Source organism: Hyla sarda, chromosome 5 (assembly GCF_029499605.1).
Source record: "Hyla sarda isolate aHylSar1 chromosome 5, aHylSar1.hap1, whole genome shotgun sequence".
NCBI lineage: Eukaryota > Metazoa > Chordata > Amphibia > Anura > Hylidae > Hyla > Hyla sarda.
Window position 1 is genome coordinate 251,586,912 of NC_079193.1, and position 22,770 is coordinate 251,609,681.

The following is a 22,770-nucleotide window of genomic DNA, read 5'->3' on the forward strand; positions in this document are numbered from 1 at the left end:
CAGGATGAACTATGTAATTCCACTGATTCATTTCCTACAACACGTGTTGGAAACAATGGCTGGTCAGGGCAATGGAGACGTGGCGCCTACATCTCATGGCCACATGAGCCCTGTGGGGGCTGAACTGGAGGTGGAGGAGGAGGGGGAGGGACACAGTGGAGCACAGTTTAGGTTTTGCAAAATGGGAGGTTTTTCTAGTCATCTGACAGGAGAGGAGGAGCAGGGGCAGCCAGAGGAACTAGAGGGTTATGAGGATGGCGAGACAGAGGACCTAGACACACCATGGCTGTATGCATTGGAGATGAAGGCAGGGAGTCCCTCCTAGTCACTGGCACAAATGGAATGATGCATTCTCAGTTGCTTGCGTACTGACCACCGAATTGTCATAATTCGGCAGCGGGATGACTTCTTGCTCTCCACCGCTTCCATCACAAAATGAGGGCCTTTTTTACACCCACTGAGAGGGAGGACCTACTACAGAGACATCCTACGTAGTCAATTGGCCGATGCCTATCGGCACCATCGTCCATCCTCTCGCAGGTCTGACTCGAGGGGCCCTCTGCACTCACCTTCCACTGCCACAGCTAGTGGGTAGGGGTGGGAGGGGTGGTAGGAGTGGTACCAGCCCCATCAGCAGCAGCCTGAGTCCACAGTAGCTGATGAGTACTTTTCATTACCCGCATAGTGAAGCAACTCTTTAGCAGCAGGTAGACCTGAACCAGCAGGTGGTGGCATACCTCGACATGGTCTTCTGGGCAGCCAAACTTGATTTGTGGCCGCAACTAGCAGAGTATGCCCTGAAAAAGTGCCATCAGAGCGGATGTTTAGTGCGGCGGGGGCCATAGTCACCCCAAGGAGAAATCGTCTGTCCACGAAAAATGTGAAGAGACTGAACTTTGTGAAGATGAAACAGGCATGGATCAGCCAGGATTTCCACCCACCAATGCCTGATGCATCAGAGTGGATTGACCGTGGTGCAACACCAACACTTCACAAATATGGATAGTGCCAAAAAGATGGTTCTGCTCCCCACATTCCTCCGCATCAGACTTTTTTTCACCCACCCTTGTCACCAGGTACTGGTATTGCCACCCACCGCACCACTCTGTCACCGGGTCACTTTCAGGACTCCTGATGATGCTGCCACCTCCAGGCTGTCTCATTCAGCCACTATATGCTCTCCTCATGCTGCCGCCAACTCCAGGCTGTGCCATTCAGCCACCATATGGTCTCCTCATGCTGCCGCCAACACCAGGCTGTGCCATTCAGCCACTATATGTTCTCCTCTTGCTTCCACCACCCCCAGGCTGTGTCATTCAGCCACTATATGGTCTCCTCTTGCTGCCGTAAACTCCAGGCTGTGTCATTCAGCCACTATGTGTTCTCTTCATGCTGCCGCCAATTCCAGGCTGTGCCATTCAGCCACTATATAGTCTCCTCATGCTTCCGCCACCTCCAGGCTGTGTCATTCAGTCACTTTATGGCTTACTCATGCTGCTGGGCCTGGGACATTACCTAAAAAATGTTATGGTAGCACTAGCTACAATAAATTTTCAATTTCAATTTAAAAATTCATCTTTTAATCTTAGGGGTTGTGAAGCCCTATTGTCTCTTCATGCTGCCGTCAGCTCCAGGATGTGTCATTCTGCCACTATATGGTTTACTGATGCTGCAAAGCCTGGGACATTACCTAAAAATCTATATGGTAGCACTAGCTTGTCAGGGTCTGGATTAGCGGCTGATGAGGACACTGGTGGTGGATCCTCTGTGCCAGAGAGGCGATGACGCGGGTCGTACTGGGGAATCGGTTCTAAGCAGTTACTGGTGTTCACCAGAGCCCGCCGCAAAGTGGGAGGGACTTGCTGCGGCGGTAACTACCAGGTCGTGTTCCCCAGTAGCGACTCGACCTCTCTGGCAGCCGAGACTGGCGCGGTACACAAGGACAAGACAGAGGCGAGGTCAGACGTAGCAGAAGGTCAGGGCAGGCAGCGAGGTTCGTAGTCAGGGGCAACAGCAGAAGGTCTGGGTACACAGGCTTGGAAACACACTATAACGCTTTCACTGGGCACAAGGCAACAAGATCCGGCAAGGAGAGGAAGGGGAAGTGGGTTTTTATAGGAATGGGAGTGATAGGGAGCGATTGGGCCAGGCACCAATTAGTGGTGCACTGGCCCATTAAATTTTAGCAAGCCGGCGCGCGCGCGCCCTATGGAGCGGGGCCGCGCGCGCCAGGAGGAAGCAGACGGAGGCGTGAGGTGAGCGACATGGGGCTCGATCCGAGGGCGGGCGCGACCCGTGCCTTGGATCGCGTCCCCTCCAGTGACAAGGGAGCAGCGCTCGCGGTCAGCGGTGCCGACCGGAGCGCTGCAAGCAGAAGCAGACCATGAGCGCTCCGGGGAGGCAGCGGGACCCGGAGCGCTCGGCGTGACATAGCTATTATAAATCTTCAATTTAAATTTGAAAATTCATCTTTTAATCTTAGGGATTGTGAGGTCCTATGGTCTCCTCATGCTGCAGCCAACTTCAGGCTGTCATTCAGCCACTATATGGTCTCCTCTTGCTGCCACCAATTACAGGCTGTGTCATTCTGCCTGATTATGATCTCCTCATGCTGCTGCCACCTCTAGGCTCTGTCATTGTGCTGCCATGTGACTCCTTGTTAGATTGGGTATTGTGGTCATTCAGTATTAGTTCAAAGTAAATGCTGGGACATTAACTTGGGAATCTAATATAAATCTTACATTTAAAAAAATCGATGTAATCTTTTCAAGATTGAGGCCCTATGGTCGTCAATTCCATATTACCTGTGGAAATATCACAAGAATCCAATGAAACAGCTTGGAGCGGTAACAATGAACCATAACTGATTAAAAGGAAACATTTGCACTTTCACAGTCAGGGGGGCGCTGAGAGGCAGGGGCTGGAACAGGGGGTATCTCGTCTGGTGGAGGACCACCTGCTCGATGCTCACCAGAATGGGTATTCAAAAATTTTTAATAAAGATTACATAAAATATCTGCCACATCCAGACGCTCTGCGGCAGTGATTCTAATAGCAATGCCTGTAATCTGCATGTCATACTGAATAACTATATTATTTCACTAACACAGCAAACTCCCTATGCGTGTTAGTACAAGGCAAAATGTTCTACACCCCTATCCAAAGGATAGGGGATAAGATGCCTGATCACGGGGATCCCGCCGCTGGGGACCCCCGTGATCTTGCACGCATCACCCCGTTACAATCAGTCTCTGGAGCATGTTGGCTCCGTGTCTGATTACTGCGATCACGGGGCTGGAGCATTGTGACGTCACGGTCCAGCCCCCTTGGGACGTCATGCTCCGCCCCCTCAATGCAGGCCTATGGGAGGGGGCGTGGCAGCTGTCACCCTCACCTATCTCCATTGCATCCGATCGTCGATTGATTGCTCCAAGCCTGAGATACAGGCTTGAGCAATCGACCGCCTATAACACTGATCAATGCAAAGCTATGGCTTTGCAGGGATCAGTGTAAAAGATCAGTGTGTGCAGTGTTATAGCCCCCTATGGGAGCTATAACACTGCAAAAAAAAGTGAAAAAAAAGTTTATAAAGGTCATTTAACCCCTTCCCCAATAAAAGTTTGAATCACCCCCATTTTCCCTTAAAAAACAGTGTAAATAAAAATAAACATGTGTAGTATCGCCACGTGCAGAAATGTCCGAATTCTAAAAATATATTGTTAATTAAACCGCACGGTCAATGACGTATGTGCAAAAAAATTCCAAAGTCCAAAATAGCGTATTTTGGGTCACTTTTTATATCATGAAAAAATGAATAAAAAGCGATTAAAAAGTCCAATCAATACAAAAATGGTAATCATAAACACTTCAGATCATGGTGCAAAAAGTGAGACCTCAAATCGGCCCATACGCGAAAAAAAAAAAAGTTAAAGAGGTCAGAAGATGAGAATTTTTTGCGCATAAATTTTCATGCATGTAGCTATGATTTTTTTCAGAAATATGACAAAATCAAACCTATATAAATAGGATATAATTTTAACCATATGGACCTACATAATAAAGATAAGGTGTCATTTTTACGAAAAATGCACTGCGTAGAAAAGGAAGACCTCTTCAATTTTGTCGTACAATTATTTTTTTTCCGTTTCGCCGTGTATTTTTTGGTAAAATGACTAATGTCACTGCAAATTAGAATTGGTGGCGCAAAAAATAAGCCATCATATAGAATTTTATGTGCAAAATTAAAAGCGTTATGATTTTTAGAAGGTGATGAGGAAAAAATTGAAATGCAAAAATGGAAAAACCCTGCATCCTTAAGGGGTAAATATTGCTGTCTATTTTTATGTATGTCTATTTCCGATATATGTTTAATAAACTTGAGAATTTACATAATTGGTTCTTTTTTGTTGGTGCATATAGGTGTGTACTTTTGCCTGGCTTTTCACAGTATCTAGGCCCTTAACAGGAACAAAATAGTACACCACTTAGATGTCATTATGTTGTATGCACTTATGAGGGGATGACAATGCGCTCCAGTGCGCTTAAAACAGTATTTGTCTATAACACCAGCAGGTGTGTACTTCTGGCTGGCCTTTCACAGTATCTAGACCCTTAACCCCTTAGGGATTATATTTTTCATTTTCACGGACCATTATTCCAAAAATCTGTCAGACACCTGTGGGGTTTAATTGCCCACTGCACCTCTTATTATGTTCTGTGGGGGGTATAGTTTCCAAAATGGGGTCACATGTGGGGGGGGGGGGGTTCATTGTTCTTGAACCATGGGGGCTTTGTAAACACACATGGCCTTCAATTCCGAACAAATTTTCTCTCCAAAAGCCCAATGGCACTCCTTCTCTTCTGAGCATTGTAATGCGCCAGCAGAGCCATGCACATTTGAGGCCTACATTAAGGATTTGCATGGGGAATTACACTTGCCTGCAATACCAAAATTGCTCTACGGAAGGTTTCCCAAACAGGGTGCCTCCAGCTGTTGCAAAACTCCCAACCTGCAAGGACAGTCAACGGCTGTCGGGCAATACTGGGAGTTGTTGTTTTGCAACAGCTGGAGGCTCCGTTTTGGAAACAGTGCCGCATCAGATGTTTTTCATTTTTATTGGGGGGGGGGGTAACTTTGTAGGGGGTTATGTATATGTAGTGTTTTATTTTGTATCTTATGTAGGGTAGTATTTTTAGGGTATGAGCTGCAGCGGAAAATTTGCTGCATCTCAAACTTGTAGCGAAAAACTCGTAAACCTGCCCGTGTGAATGTACCCTGTACATTCACATGGGGGGAAGGGGGGGGGGGGACAAACCTCCAGATTTTGCAAAACTACAACTCCCAGCATGCCATTTGGCTGTCGTGCATGCTGGGGGTTGTAGTTATGCAACAGTTGGAGGCACACTAGTTGCAAAACACTTAGAGTTTGTTACTTAACTCAGTGTTTTGCAACCAGTGTGCCTCCAGCTGTTGTAAAACTACAACTCTCAGCATGCACTTTACAGGCAAAGGGCATGCTGGGATTTGTAGTTATGCAACAGCTGGAGGCACACTACTGCAACTCCCAGCATGCCCTTTGGCTGTCCGTACATGCTGGCGGCTGTAGTTATGCAACAGCTGGAGGCACAAAAATGTGCCTCCAGCTGTTGCATAACTACAACCCCCAGCATGCACAAACTACCAAAGGGCATGCTGGAAGTTGTAGCTGTGCCTTCTGCTGTTGCATAACAACAACTCCCAACATGGCCTTGTGTGAATGCTGGGAGTTGTTGCTTAGCAACAGCAGGAGGCCAGCCTTACCTTCTGCTGCTGCGTAATGAAGATCCGCCTGCCGTCGCCTCCGTTGCTGGGGCACCGATCCCACCGCCAATGCCGGGGATCGTGTGGCCCCAGCCTCAGGTGAGGGCTCCCGACACCCTCTCTTGCCCTCCAGAACAGGGGGGGAGTGGGTTCCGTTAGGGACACCCCCACTGCAGGCATCCTGATTTGCCGGCCGATAACGGCCAAAGAATCAGGACGATCGTGAGGTGGCACCAGTGCCACCTCACCCCTGCTGCTTAGGGATGATAGGTTCCATCTCAGACGGCACCTATCATCCTTTTTTCCGGGTCACCGGGACCCAATTGACTTGGAATTGCCCCAAATCGCTGATCTGAATTGATTAGCTATTTGCGGCGATCGCCGACATGGCATTGTCACGGGAAGCCTGCTGAATGATTTCAGAAGGCATCCCGGTCCGGTCCCGACCCGGTAATCGTCAGGGACTGGAAATACTCAGTGCCTACAGGTACGCCCTGATTCCTTAAGGATCGGGGATGCAGGGCGTATGCATACGTACTGCATCCCCAAGAGGTTAAAACTTTAATAGGAACAAAAATGGTACACCACTTAGATGTACGCATGTGGTATGCACTTATGAGGCAGTACACTTAAAACAGTATTTGTCTACAACACCAGCAGGTGTGTACTTTTGCCTGGCCTGTCACAGTATCTAGGCCCTCAACACTTTAACAGCAACAAAATAGTGCACCACTTAGATGTACGCACAGGTTACACTTAATAGAGGACAATATGGCTGGCTACTATTAGCTTTTCAGTTTTTGTATACACCAGTGCTGCAGCACACAGTCGCTGTGTACTAAACCCAAAATTGCACTCTTTCTCTCTCAATCTCACTCCCTTCCTTATCAGTGCTTCTTGGCTGTATTTGGGCTTGAGGTGGATTGCTGCTGTAAAAAAGCTTTTCTGTGCAACACACACTGCTCTCTGTTCCTCTCTGCAATAGAACGCTGATATTACTGGGAGGTGAATCGCTGCTGTAAAAATGCTTTTCTGTGCAACACACACTGCTCTCTGTCCCTCTCTCTTTCTCTGCAATAAAATGTTGAAGTGTCTGGCTGCAAGATGGCTGCCGATTATATAGGGCTGTGACATCACAGGTGTGGCTGGCTGCTGATAGGCTGCATGTGATTAAGGGTCATCCCGCCTACCCGCCTTCCCAGGATTCCTTGCCCCATGCCCTCACATGTGAATACGCCATTTTAGATGCCCTGGAGCCTGGACCGCACTAATTTAATGAAGCAATTTGCGTGATCAAATTGCGGCGATATTCACATTCTTTGTGAATCTAATCTCTCCTGAAATTCGTAGCAAATTTGGATTTGTGAGATTTGATTCGCTCATCCCTTATAGCAATATAGCAAATACTGAAAAACTTATAGTAGAAATATGATTTAGGCCCCATCATATTGTGTGGACTAAATTTAGTCAATATCTATGAGTAGTATTGGGAGAAAATACTACAATGACCAAAACAGCAGACCCTTTAACCCCTTAACGACACAAGACGTATATTTACGTCCTGCGCCGGCTCCCGCGATATGAAGCGGGATTGCGCCCCGATCCCGCATCATATCGTGTCGAACCCGGCGCTCATCAACGGCCGGGACCCGCGGCTAATACCACACATCGCCGATCGCGGCGCTGTGCGGTATTAACCCTTTAGAAGCGGCGGTAAAAGCTGACCGCCGCTTCTAAAGTGAAAGTGACCCGGCTGCTCAATCGGGCTGTTCGGGACCGCCGCGGTGAAATCGCGGCGTCCCGAATAGCTTGCAGGACACCGGGAGACCCTTACCTGCCTCCTCGGTGTCTGATCGGCAAATGACTGCTCCGTGCCTGAGATCCAGGCAGGAGCAGTCAAGCGCCGATAACACTGATCACAGGCGTGTTAATACACGCCTGTGATCTGTGTAGAAGATCAGTGTGTGCAGTGTTATAGGTCCCTATGGGACCTATAACACTGCAAAAAAAAAGTTTAAAAAAGTGTTAATAAAGGTCATTTAACCCCTTCCCTAAAAAAAGTTTGAATCACCCCCCTTTTCCCATAAAAAAAATAAAACAGTGTAAAAAAAAAATTATAAACATATGTGGTATTGCTGCGTGCGTAAATATCCGAACTATAAAAATATATAATTAATTAAACCGCAAGGTCAATGGCGTACGCGCAAAAAAATTCCAAAGTCCAAAAAAGCGTATTTTGGTAACTTTTTATACCATTAAAAAATGAATAAAAAGTGAACAAAAAGTCAGATCAATACAAAAATCATACCGATAAAAACTTCAGATCACGGCGCAAAAAATTAGTCCTCATACCGCCCTGTACGTGGAAAAATAAAAAAGTTATAGGGGTCAGAAGATTACATTTTTAAACGTATAAATTTTCCTGTATGTAGTTATGATTTTTTCCAGAAGTGCGACAAATTCAAACCTATATAAGTAGGGTATCATTTTAACCGTATGGACCTACAGAATAATAAGGTGTAATTTTTACCGAAATATGCACTGCATAGAAACGGAAGCCCCCAAAAGTTACAAAATGGCGTTTTTTCTTCGATTTTGTCGCACAATGATTTTTTTTTCCGTTTCGCCGTGCATTTTTGGGTAAAATGACTAATGTCACGGCAAAGTAGAATTGGTGACACAAAAAATAAGCCATAATATGGATTTTTAGGTGGAAAATTGAAAGGGTTAGGATTTTTAAAAGGTAAGGAGGAAAAAACAAAAGTGCAAAAACGGAAAAACCCTGAGTCCTTAAGGGGTTAAATCTGGGGGCAGCCTTCTTGAATTGTACTTGTATTTCTATCACATCCCTCTATGATCTAGGGAGTTTGGAGGTAAAAAACTGAGACTATTTCTTGGACTATTCTTAAATATACTTTGCAGTGAGGTGAGACTTTATCCTGCTTAAAAGTACACCTCCATGAAGGGTGCCGGAGCATTTGTTCCTAATCCAGTAACTGGTGCCTTGTGTATGCCTTATCTGTGTGCAGCAACTATACTAAGCAGCTACCCCCCTCATGAATAGTAGGCATGTGAGTGGTTGTTCATTAGTATTATACACCTGTGCGACCTTGGCCATATAGCATTGTGGGTGATCTGCATCATGGTGGGAATAGGTGTCTAACTTGCCCTTGTACCAGTAACCAGTAAATGTGGCTTCTTTTCTGTAATTTTTTTGGAGTAAATTATGTCCCATGTTCTATGACTTTTTATTTTCCAGAATAAAACTTACCAGAAAAGATTAAATAATCTTAACATTTATAGCTTTGAAGAAAGATGAGACAGAGGGTAAACTTTTAAAGACATAAAGGGAATGAACACAGTAAAGGAGGAGAGGATATTTAAAAGAACAACTACCACAAGAGGACATAGTTTTAAAAATGAGAGGGGCAAAGGTTTATACAGTAATACCAGGAAGTGTTACTTTACTGACAGAGTTGTGGATGCATGGAATAACCTTCAAGCAGAATACAGTGAAGGAGTTTAAAGGGGTTATCCAAAATAAGCACCACATCTGTCCTCAGGTTGTGTGGTATTGCAGCTCAATTCCGTTGAACTGAAGTGATCCATGTTCTAATCTAATACTACACACAACCTGGGGACAGACATGGCGCTGTTTTTGAACAAAATCAGCTATGTTTTTTAATTGTGGATAACTCTTTTATGCATTCATGGGATAGGCATAAGGCTATCCTTTATATAAGATAAACCATGGGACTATTCATAATATTCAGAATATTGGGCAGACAAGATGGGCCAAATGATTCTTATTTCGGACAGATTCTATGTGTGGAAACCTGGTGGACAACTATAAGAAAAGCCTGACTTTTGTGATTGTCAACAAGTACTAAGTCATGTTTTTTAAAGGTATTAAATACTTATTTCACTGAGTAAAATGCAAATCAATTTATAACTTATTCAAATGGATTTTTCTCTCAGTGTTCAAATAATCCTACTAATAAAACATAGCATTTCATTTTACAGCAACATGATTTTGTGACACTTTGCAACTAAATATACATACATGTTCTATACAGTAAATTAAGCATTCTAAGTGTTTTGATGGCATGTTGTGTTTTGATAGCATATGGTGTTGAATTAATTTCATAAGGTATTTGTTTAAATATCTGTAAAGCTACAATATCCTAACAGATTACAGGGATAATAGTTATCCAGAAGTCATATAATAATGGTCATTTTTAACAAGATTAATACTTAATGGGCCTAAAAAAGTGGAATTTTATCAACTAGATCTGTTGAGGTTTGTAATTTACAATTATTAAAAGCTCAATATTGTGGCGTCGCAAAAAGAAGCTTTAAAAAGTACCGTTCACCAAATAAACTGTTCTAAACTAACTCAGGCTATGTTCTCTAGCTACTTCTAACACCCCTCCAGCCCTTAAACAAAATTTCTGAGCTTTTAAAAAGCTGTGTTTCATATCTTTCTTCTTGCTCACTTAGTGCAATTTCCCAGCAGGAGAAAGTGGGCGTTTCTCAGCAGGCATGACATCACTGAAGCCTGCTGGGGGACCACTTCCACCCTCACATGGTTGCAGTGCTGTGATGAATAGAAGACTTCAGGCTCTGTACATGTTTCAGTCTGTGTTCCTATCAGTGAGGCTCTCCTGCAGCTTTCAGTCTGTGCAGCTTTCTGTGAGAATCTGTGGAGCTTTCCTTTTCTGTGCAGCTGTCAATCAAGCACAGTGCAGAGAAACAATTCGGACTCCTGCCTTGCCGGGAGAGACCAAACTCACTGTATTAATTGTGGTAGAGAACAAAATGGCCACCTAGTGGTCGTATATTATATTACATTTTAAACATATTTATGTTGATAATTTTAAAAGCAAGTGAATGGGAATGTGGCTGCTAATTGCACAAGGAACACTATATTAAAAGTTTAATTTGGTGACCGGTACTCTGTAAATAAAGCAATTCTTCCATCAGATGCACACACTTTTGCTTTAAAATTAGATTAAGAGGGGGATTTATCAGTAATGAAACTTTAAAGCTAGCATGGATTTCAACAACCATTTACACCTGTTTATAGGTGTAAAGTGTGATAAATTTTGAGTGCTTGTGAAACCACGCCCACAGTGTGCAACATTCTTAGCGAGTGCTGCACAACATTTTTGAATAAAGCAGGTAACTCCCTAGGCTTGTCTGGACTCCTTTCCTAGTAACTGACACATGTCCTTCCTGCCATTCTGCCCTGGGGTTCTTGAAGGATTGTTTGCCCCCGGGGGGGTTTACTCTTTCACCTGTACTTCTGCTTTCCTTTCTTCATATCCCCTCTCCTTTCTAATGTCTACCTCCCACTTGTTAGCCATACCCCTAACAGCACCCCATTGGTTTACAAGCTAGAGAGATCTCCCAGCCCAAAGTAGCATAATGTTAAATGGTTACTCCGGTGAATTATTATTATTATTATTATTATTATTTTTTTTTTTTTTTCAAATTAACTGGTGCCAGAAAGTTAAACAGATATGTAAATTGCTTCTATTTAAAAATATCAATCCTTCCAATGCTAATCAGCTGCTGTATGCTTCAGACAAAGTTGTATAGTTCATTTCTCTCTGACCATAGTGCTCTCTGCTGACACCTCTGTCCATCTCAGGGACTGTCCACAGTACAAGCAAATTCCCAAAGCAAATATGTCCTGCTCTGGACAGTTCCTGACATGGACAGAGGTGTCAGCAGATAGCACTGTGGTCAGACAGAAAATAACTATACAACTTCCTGTGGAGCATAAAGCATCTGATAAGTACTGAAAGGATTACGATTTTTAAATAGAAGTAATTTACAAATCTGTTTAACTTTCTGACACCAGTTGATTAGAAATAAAAAAATGTTTTCCACCAGAGTAACCCTTTAATGCTCTCATATTTCGCTTCTGTTCTGTTTTCAGGGTTACCACGCTCTTGACTATGAAGCTGCGTTACATTTATTGAAGTTTGGATCACCTGCATTGCCTTTTGAACTGTGAACCCTTGTTATCCTTGTTTTACCAGAAAAATAAAGGAGATACTTTTAAAGTTAACTCTGTGTTGTCTGGCTGCTGTTACCGTTGCATTGCCTACTTCACTCTACACTACCCTCCACACCTTTAGAGAAGCCTGCTGTGGCCCTGTATGGACTGGGAAAATCTCCATAACCCTACAAAACCCATGATCATGACAAGTCTGTGGTACCACAACTCCCAGCCTGCACACAGGTATCCCATTCGACTGCAAGGCAGCATTAAACCTGTATTGATCAGCTGGGGCTACAACAAAGTATGATTGCTATTTTTTTTCTATTTTTACTGGTAGCAGCAAACTTATAAACATACAACATATCCCATAATTTTATATTTTTTTGTTTTGTATACAGAACAAACTGTGAGTAAAATAGTGCAAATAACCTGTTATTCTTTTGTAAAACAATATCCATTTAGAAAAATTATATTCTATAGCAATGCAAACAGTGATTTACCTTAATTTAGTTGTTGAATAGCTATCCCAGTTCAATGATTAATTTAATAACTTTCTTTAATGTTTAATGTAATAATTTTAAACAGATGTCCCCCTAACTTACCTTAAGATGTCAGATCGCTGGGGTCCCGCTGCTGGGGACCCCCGGGAATTGCAGCTGCGGCACCGCGCTATCATTACTGCACAGAGCGAGTTAACTCTGTGCGTAATGACGGGCGATACAAGGACGGAGCAGCGTGACGTTGTGACGCGCGCCACGCCCGCCACGCCCTTCCCATAAGCTTGTATTGAGGGGGCGGGGCGTGACATCACAAGGGGCGGGGCCGTGACATAACGATGCTCCGGCCCCTGTATTGCCCGTCATTACGTGCAAAGCAAACTCGCTCTGTGCAGTAATGATTGCGCGGTGCCGCAGCGGCAATCCCGGAGCTCTCCAGCAGCGGGACCCCAGAGATCTGACATCTTATGTCCTATCCTTTGGATAGGGGATAAGATGTCTAGGGGCGGAGTACCCCTTTAAGCTACAGTGAAATAAAAAAATATATATATTTGGCTGATTGAGGGCTTATTTTTTTGTGCAGTAATCTCTCATTTTTATTGGTACCATTTAGGTATTGATTGGACTTTTTACCTGCTTTCTACTATTTTGTCTGGGATATGACATAATCAAAAAACCTTTTTACACTTATGCCATTTACGGTACAGGAGTAATATTGTTATATTTATATTTGTGGACCATTACGCACATGGTGATACCAAAATTTTTTTTTTTATTATGGTTACATGTTTTTATATGAAAAATGGGAAAAGGAAGGTGGAAAAATCCTCCCACTGTCAGCTTGTGTCCCCCTACTGTCAGTGAGGACAAGCTGGGAGTTGTAGTTTTGCTAATGCTAGCGGACATGTGAGCAGACAGTATACTGAGGGAGGGGGCGGAGACATGCACAGTGAGGCCACACCCCTCCCTTTGAGAATAATTCAGACTAATGAGCTAAATTAAAAGTGTAATAAAAAATAAATAAAGGTGCTACACATAAAAATTAGTTGTACATGGTCAGGATTAGGTAAAGAGTGATATATTAAAAAAAATTTGTTGGAACTGACGGGTACGTGTTAAGACACATCTGTATATATGTTTTTTAATTTGTAAATATAAATACACTTTTACATCTAACTATAAGGCATCATAAAATGAAAGAGTTTTTGTGTCATGTAATGTAATATGGCTATGCTGTTTGTGTACCATAAGGGTAGGGTCACACGTAATGGACCCGCATGTCTGAGTACACTGCGCATGTGCACATCCATGTGTGGATGCTTGTAGCGGCACATTGCTGTTGCGAGCAGGACACAGGAGGGTGGGAAACAGCTGGAGGCATACTATAGGTTAGGGTCATCAGTGGATCTGCAGCGTAAAATATGCTACCCTAAAAGAAACAAGAGGGTCAAGTTCTCTTGTACCATATCAATATGACTGTAAGTAATAATAACCCGAAATGATATACCAAGAAAATTCAAGTAATATTAAAGAAAAATACATTTAATCCATCATATAGAATGAAAACACTCGAATGCGTAAATAGCTGAGTCTTGCAAAAGTTATTGAATTAAAAAATGCATTTCAGAAGTTGAAAGTATTTTACTATTTCTCGTGTATTAACCAGTATACAAAGTATGTTTTCCAAAATCAATATGAGAAGATGCCAAAACAAGGTCAACTCGATAGCAAAACAATAGATAAGATTTGAATGCGAAACAGCCTTATCACTGTGTATCATTAACAACACAAAAAGTTCCTTTTTTAGTGATTGTAAATTAGTAACAGATCTAACAGGTATTTTTGAAAATCATATTTCAATTCACAGTCATCGTCTTTCGTTTCCTCTTTTTCAAGGGAAAATAGCATACAATTATTTGATTTGAATGTCTCATAAATATTAATGGCTCAAAATCAAATGTCCTTGTAAGCGATTTCTTTCTGTATCAATGCTGTTCGATTGCTTTATAGTTCTTTCTCATTTTCCATGCTTCATTTCATTCACATAGGAGTTTAGAGGAAAATCAGCACATTCTGTTGAGACTTATACTGCAAGGCAGCAAAATGGACCTGAATTTTATGTAGATCAGTGCTCAAAAAATGTAACGCAACACTACACATCAAGTAAAAAGGTAAATGTCCTTTATAAATTAGAGGATAAAAGAAAACAAAGTATGCAACCATTAAAGTTTCCGCCTGAGAACCAGCACTCTAAATGTTTTATTGTAACATAACTCAGCATTTATCTTTTTTTATTTTGTAAATAAGGCAATCAGAAAATATATACCGCAAAGAGTTGCTTTTCTCAAGCCTAATGTAGGCAATTATAGATCACAAGCTTGTTGAAACATTTATGTAGTTAACAAATAAATGCACCTTATTGAAATGGTCATTGTGGTATATAAAATTAATGTTCAATAGTTAGGTACTGTATTGCACACAGTTCCTAAAATTATCTTAATACCTTGATGTTGTCTGTATATATGTAGTTGACCCGTACCATATATGAAATGGAAATGAAGGATTTCATAATGAAAACTTAGCAAAGATATGATCATAAATTATCAACAAACTGCAATTGCTATTGTCATTGGAAATACCTTTGCATTGAAGGCTGTCTGGGTCATTTTTATATTCTATTTTCGTATATTCTTTTTGTCAAAAAACCTTGTTATAATATAGCATAACAATCTCCTGTAATGCACAAGAACAATGACTCTAATGTTTGTAAGGGGTTGTCTGGTTAGGAAAGCAATTTTCAAAGATACTACAAGGATGGCATCATGTGATACTTTATTTTCACTGTGGTGATGTTGCATGGTAATTTAAAGCTAGCAGCTAACACCCCGTGTGGATTAGACATGGTCTTTGGGGGTTCCAGCAGTGGGATACATTATAATCTATATATTTTTGGGAGTCCATTCTAAAAATAAGGGATTGATCAAAGTGGACTACCCATTTAATCCTCAAATGAGTATGAGCTCTAAATTATTTTTCTTCATTATTTATCTATTAGCCCAGTATGTGTCTGCAGTAAGGGAAGGTCACAACATAAGTCTACATAAAGAAATAATTAACATTTAAACTATGAGTATGAAACATCTGCAAGATGGTAATAGACTTTATAAATACTACATAACCGTGAATCCAGCAGAGAAATTACTTGCTTTATTTATTTATGTATGTTTCTATTTCATTAATGTATTGGTTTGTTTGTTTATTTATTTGTTTAATTTATTAAGGCATTTGTTAAGGTTCTTTTTGCCTTTACCTTCTTTGAGTTGTTTGGCAAAATGATTAAAGAACAAAGCAAGGGCATAGCCCAAAAATCCTGAAACAGTGTATTTGTACTATACTGTAAGTGTTCTGTATGTCGTTCTTCTCATCACATAGTTCACATTCACACCATATTCCTTGTATATACATTAGCAAGATGAAAGGAGTTTTGTACACAGACTGGACCTATAACTAATATTTTGGGTGAGAGCTATGTAATTTTCTGCTTTCTGCTATCTCTGATGATAGAATGAATAGAATTACTGATACAGTTATTTAACATCATGTATAAAAACTGTATAAGAAAGAGGTGGCCTTGTTGTCTATCTCATCTAATCAAAATGAAACATTGATTTTCACTGAAATAGAAAATGTAGACTCTGGGGGTTTTACAATGTCCTTTTTTCTTCCAGTCAAGGATGCTTGCAGTAAATATCTAAAATAAGTACAATAATATCACAGATCTCCCTGAAATAACTTATTGAGCCTATATAGTTGAGAATTCAAGATTTGTGGCTAACCTCTGTCATATTTAATTTTCAGAATTCATGACACTTATTAAACATACAACAAAAGGTTCAAGCCCCCCCCCCCCTCCCATTGCTTCCTAAAATAATCTTTCCTGCCCTCAAGTGATCTACTACAGGGCTGAACAGATGACTTTTCTGTGTAGGCAATCTTAAAAATGACATCCATGTATTCAAAAGTCAAACTGGCCAAATAAACGTTCAATTTACCTGTAGCACCATCACCAGGAATAATTAAGTGTTATCCAATGTCTATTCCTATCAATAGCTGTGTCTGTAATGCTGGAAAAACCAGGTTCCCCCAAAGACAAAAGTGTTCATAGTCATTGTTTTACTCTGGCAAAGAGATAGGGAACCTGAACAAAGGACCACACTCTAATAAAAACTTAAAACTTAACAACAGCTTTGATGGAAATATGTCATTAGATTTTACCATGTATAATGCATAGCAATGCGATATGTTTTGTAAAATCCTCATCCTCACCATCCCCATTAAACATTCCTGCCCACAGGGATGGTGAGGATATACAGTCATGGCGGTAAATGTTGGCACCCCTGAAATTTTTCTAGAAAATGAAGTATTTCTCACAGAAAAGGATTGCAGTAACACATGTTTTGCTATACACATGTTTATTCCCTTTGTGTGTATTGGAGATAAAACAAAAAGGGAGGAAAAAAGCAAATTGGACATAATGACACACCAAACTCCAAAAATGGGCTGGACAAAATTATTGGCACCCTTTCAAAATTGTGGAAACATAATATTGTTTCAAGCATGTGATGCTACTTTAAATTCACCTGGGGCAAGTAACAGGTGTGGACAATATAAAAATTACACCTGAAAGCAGATAAAAAGGAGAGAAGTTCACTTAATCTTTACATTGCGTGTCTGTGTGTGCCACACTAAGCATGGACAACAGAAAGAGGAGAACTGTCTGAGGACTTGAGAACTAAAATTTTGGAAAAATATCACCAATCTCAAGGTTACAAGTCCATCTCCAGAGATCTAGATTTGCCTTTGTTCACAGTGTGCAACATTATCAAGAAGTTTGCAACCCATGGCACTGTAGCTAATCTTGGTGGTCGGAAGAGAAAAATTAATGAAAGGTGTATACGCAGGATATTCCGGATGGTGGATAAGCAGCCCCAAACAAGTTCCAAAGATATTCAAGCTGTCCTGCAGGCTCAGGGAGCATCAGTGTCAGTGCGAATTATTTGTCGACATTTAAATGGACTGAAACGCTATGGCAGGAGACTCAGGAGGACCCCACTGCTGAAACAGACATAGAAAAGCAAAATTACATTTTGCCAAAATGAACTTCAGTAAGCCAAAATCCTTCTGGGAAATGTCTTGTGGACAGATGAGACCAAGATAGAGCTTTTTAGTAAAGCACATCATTCTACTGTTTACCAAAAACGGAATGAGGCCTACAAAGAAAAGAACACAGTACCTACAGTGAAATATGGTGGAGGTTCAATGATGTTTTGGGGTTGTTTTGCTGCCTCTGGCACTGGGTGCCTTGATTGTGTGCAAGGCATCATGAAATCTGAGGATTGCCAATGGATTTTGGGTCGCACTGTACAGCCCAGTGTTAGAAAGCTGGGTTACGGTCCGAGATCTTGGGTCTTCCAGCAGGACAATGACCCCAAACATACATCAAAAAGCACCCAGAAATGGATAACAACAAAGTGCTGGAGAGTTCTGAAGTGGCCAGCAATGAGTCCAGACCTAAATCCTATTGAACACCTGTGGAGAGATCTTAAAATTGCTATTGGGAAAAGGCGCCCTTCCAATAAGAGAGACCTGGAGTAGTTTGCAAAGAGAGAGTCCAACATTTCGGCTGAGAGGTGTAAGAAGCTTATTGATGGTTATAGGAAGCCACAGATTTCAGTAATTTTTTCCAATGGGTGTGCAACCAAATATTAAGTTAAGGGTGCCAATAATTTTGTCCAGGCAATTTTTGGAGTTTGGTGTGAAATTATGTCAAATTTGCTTTTTTTCCACCTATTTTTGGTTTAGTTCCAATACAAACAAAGGGGATAAACATGTGCAGTGTATCTCTAAACATGTGTTACTGCAATCCTTTTCTGTGAAAAATACTTAATTTTCTGTAAAAATTTCAGGGGTGCAAAGATTTATGGCCATGACTGTATACTTTTAAATTGGCCGTCCCCCCCCCCCCCCCCCTCCCAGCCCCATAAATAGTCCCCTGGGCAGGAACCAGGATGTCTATACTCACCTAGTCCCATATGCTCTGTATTCACGCCTCCTCAGTTTAATTGACTACCCAGGCACGACCTATGTCATCAATCAGCTCCACCTGCTAAAGGAGCTGAGGAGGCGTGATTATAGCCAGAGCAGCGGGACTGGAGAGTAAAGCTCTCCGCCCAAGGGACTACTTATGGGGCCGACAGGGGACAGTTTTAAACTATATATCTTCATACTTCCTGCAGACAGGAATGTCTTCTGGGGTCAGTGGGGAAGAAGATTTTACCATATTTAATGTGTTGTCACACGTTATAAATGGTAAACTCTGATGACAGGTTCACTTTAAGTTTTCTTAAGTTCTCCTTCTCTTGTAGACCTCTCTGCAATTAATCACTTTTTTATTTCAACTGTTAGATTTTTGATTGGGTGTGGGAATACTTCCATTCTGCAGTTCATTTCTAATCCATGAATACAACCGTAATCATGCTGTATAATGTCTTAGGTGAATACTGCGGATATGCTTTAAGTGCATTATACATAAAGTAGTACAGTAAATATGTCTCCCTAAATGACTGTAGGCTCATTTTGAACTTTAATTACAGTGCTTGGGATATAGATCTCATTTCTAACCTCTAGTTTTAATTGACAGACATCACCACAGTTTACTTCTGTACCATCACAAGTGAATATTTCTGCGGCTTTGTAATTTTTTTTTATACCGTTTTTGCTAGAGCTTATGTAGCTTAAAACACAGCATTCAGATTCTGGGTCCTGAAAATTGGCGTATTTTCAGATGAATTTATTTATACACAACTGGGCAATGTAGAACTGAGAAAAACTATGGCTTTCTATATATTATATTATAATTATATTATAAGTAAATATTTCAAAATAATGAATTTATTTATTTATTGTTTATCAGGGGGAGAGAAAGCAATTTGCTTTTAGGTATGTTTTAAGAGGCTTGAATGATATAGAAAACAATATTTACCAATCTAATTTGTGGTGCTTTACTGTGATCTTACATTAATGATGATTGACTTTTACATATGTGAACAAGGATTCTGAAAAATGGGAATATTCCTTTGCACTTTCAGGAATTAAATGTATAGCTATCTTCGGAATGAAACTAATGAAAAGATTACAAAATGTACATTTTTAGTATTTCCAAGTACTATAAATATAAATAAATAAAAACAACACAATAAAAAACATAAAAAAGAAAAACAAAACAAAAAATATTTAAATTCATAGAGGCAATTGAATCAGAACTAGGACCATGAATAAAAATCTATCGGGCGTGTCCAATGATCAGACACTGTACAACAAAAACACTTTGCAACATTTCTCACTTTCTACAGCCAGTTTGCTGTGCACTAAAAGAGTTCTGGGTCAACACAGACTAAGGTATGTACACTTCTGCAACAATTTTTTACTTGCTCATGTGAAATGATACAGACCTTTGTGTCTCCATCATGAAGAAAATAAGCAAACCTTGTGTAGTAACCTTCTGTAGGCTTACTCTCTACCATCATCTATTTTTCGATAACCTGCCACAAGTACATTGGAAAAATTTAAGAGACTGATCAAAGGGAGGATAACTGCAGGATCAGACTACACAGGGATTGTTTGCAGTATGTTACAATGTAGAGGATTAGATCTGTTTTTTGGAGTTTTGGATAGAAAATGGTAGAGTTTATTTGTTTTTATATTTTGGATGCTATAGAATAAAACTTGCAGCAATGGTGGGCGTCCCTTTTAAATGCAGATATATCTTACACCAATCAATCAGCATGTTCATTGGACTGAATATATGATTTCTGCACACAAATTCAGAATCATATCTTCACAACATTAACAATGTTATTCCAGGGTAAAAATCATTTTTATAAATGGTGAATTTTACATGAGAGCAAAATGTAGCCAGTTTCAGGTTAGTGTTTTTCCTTAGGAAAGAGGGGGAAAAAATTCTCTAATGTTACAGTGAGCACAAATGTACATTTTAGAAGTCAATACTGAGCTTGTTTAGAGCCTCAGATACATGTATTCCAGTGCTAAGAGTACAAGTTATCTTCAACAGTGCCATACATGTCTGCAAGTCTTTTAAAACGTGGACCCCAGTCACTAAGGTAGTCATAGTTATGTTCAGAGTTTGAGCTGATTGACTCTAAAGAACTGAGTGACTCCGCAACAGAGCCGTTCCCTTCAAATGCATATGTTTGCAAGGAGTCATAAGGTGGAGCGCAAGGATCTATATCAGCTTCCTTTAGTCTTTCCCAAATAAATTCCCTAAAGATTAAGTTGTCTGGAGCACTTCGTAAAGATGGTCTGCTCAAGAACTGTATTTCTGGTGTTACATCCCTCCTGCTTTTGCTGTCTCGGATAATATTAAGGTTTCTCAACGTGGTCATGTCAAAGGCTTCTGTGTCCTCTTCACCTCCTCCTTCATCATCATACCTCACAATGTTCTCTCTAACATCTCTTTCTTCGTCAAAAATTAAAGGGTCCTTTTTTCTTCTTCTCATAGTGACAATAAGAAGAACAAGCACTAAATAAAAAAGAAAGATGAGTTAGCTTTAAATAGATGCTTTCAAAGAAAAACATACATTCAGTTTTAAAATAGCTATTTAAGCTTTGATGCTGTCTACCCCTCATCTGTCTCATAGGATTAGACTGAAACCTTTCAGGACGATGTGTATGAACAAAATTGCCGATGGGTGCTCTATCAAGCAGTAAAACTATGTAAGTCCAAGGTGACCTTGAAGCTGTATGGAGAGCCCCAGCAGCAAGGCTAGATACATTTGCCTATTTCGTAGTGCAGAAGGCAAGAAGACAATTAAGTTTGTATGCCATGATAAGTAAATGATGGGCCAAAGTAGCAACAACAACCATACAAAAATAATTGGTTTTGTTAAATATTTAACAGGACACACTGTTTAAAATATAAGAAAATAGGATTTAATTTGAAATGTAATAGCATGCCCAGATAGCTATCATTTCTAGGTGAATTCCTCTATGCTGAATTATTGCTTAGGTTAATATGTGTTTTCACATTTATTTTACACTTTGGGAGATAAATGATCCTAATTTGCAATACTTATCTTCTGTATGCTCCTTTGAAAGATTTTCCTTTCTATGTTTAAGCCTATGGGGAAAACTGTTAAATGTCGGTCTCTGTCTCCATAACGGGGTGAAGCAGATTTTTTTCTGCAGCCTCCCTTGACACATATAACAAGCAATAAATTGCTTGTCATGTAGTAGCTAGTAGGCTTTCCTCTAATGATCCATATATTAGTAGATGCCTTGCGAATGTAAAATATTGCTAAATCAGCCTTAATATTTGCTTGAAAAAATAGAGTAATGTAAACACTCGTTCTCTTTGAAATTAAATAGAGTTGACAGTGGTTTCAGGCATATTAGCCAAAGTTTTCAGAGATACTTTAAAAAAAATTCTCTGACCTTTTAAAATGGCATTCAAATGGTTTCATATTGTTTAAATAAGCAGAGGTATTATCATTTATAATTAAAGAATAAGGTAATTTCCCATGAAGGTCTCGCCAATTACTAAGATAGAGCTGGTACCACAACAAGTGCTTGATATGCATTCTTTATTTGTCTCGGTATGTTTCATGCATTTTGATGATGCCCATATCATAATGTCATGAATATATTTTGCACTGACATTTGCTATCTGAAGGGTTTGCATTCTGGTTGTATGATAAGAAAATGACTCAACAGCCTAATTAAGTTAAACATAAATATAATAGTAATATTACTCAAATATTAAAAAATAACATTCATGCATTCATAATTCCAATGTCCTCTCACTAAACTGAATTACAGCTGATCACCTCTGTATCACAGAGATAACCTAAATAATCCTCTTACTAAAATGCAAGGTCTGCAAAATCAGCATTGACAGTAATGGATTAAATCTGCAATGTTCCAAGGAGGAAATCTAGGCATGGGTTTCTTCTTTTTCTGCCAACAATCTTTTCCCTGAAGATTTATCTACAGGAATGAAATCATTTCATCCTTCCACATTTATTTATATTATAACACAAACACCATGTTAATATATCTTAATTAAAAACTTTGATGGGTTAATTTGCTAAGATATTGGCTCTTGTATGCTGTATGTGTGTGAAAGGGAGACATTAGACTATGAAACAAATTAGGAACTGGACTGATGTGAGCAATAACATACACAGTGTACCACACTGCAACAACATACACTGTACCGCACATGTTAATATGAAGTTACTAACTGTAGGTAAATAGAACAAATATTAGTTCACATGCTAGACATAGAAAACATATATCTGTTTTTCACAATTTTCTCTACATGTAACTAAGACATCTAAAATGCAAGTGCATACAGAGAGTAAAGGTCTGGGTGGAAGACCTCAGGA

At 40.4% G+C, this 22,770-nt stretch overlaps 1 protein-coding gene across 6 annotated transcripts in view; it reads right to left on the reverse strand.

Annotated features, from left to right (window-relative positions):
- Positions 1 to 18,352: 18,352 nt before the first annotated feature.
- Positions 18,353 to 22,770, reverse strand: part of LOC130273936 (cadherin-7) — a 258,593-nt gene continuing 254,175 nt past the window's right edge. For all 6 annotated transcript variants that reach the window (XM_056521486.1, XM_056521487.1, XM_056521490.1 and 3 more), the window contains one exon: positions 18,353 to 20,906. In XM_056521486.1, the coding sequence (XP_056377461.1) occupies positions 20,413 to 20,906 (494 nt within the window). In that variant the 3' untranslated portion in view covers positions 18,353 to 20,412. The remainder of the gene's footprint in view (positions 20,907 to 22,770) is intronic.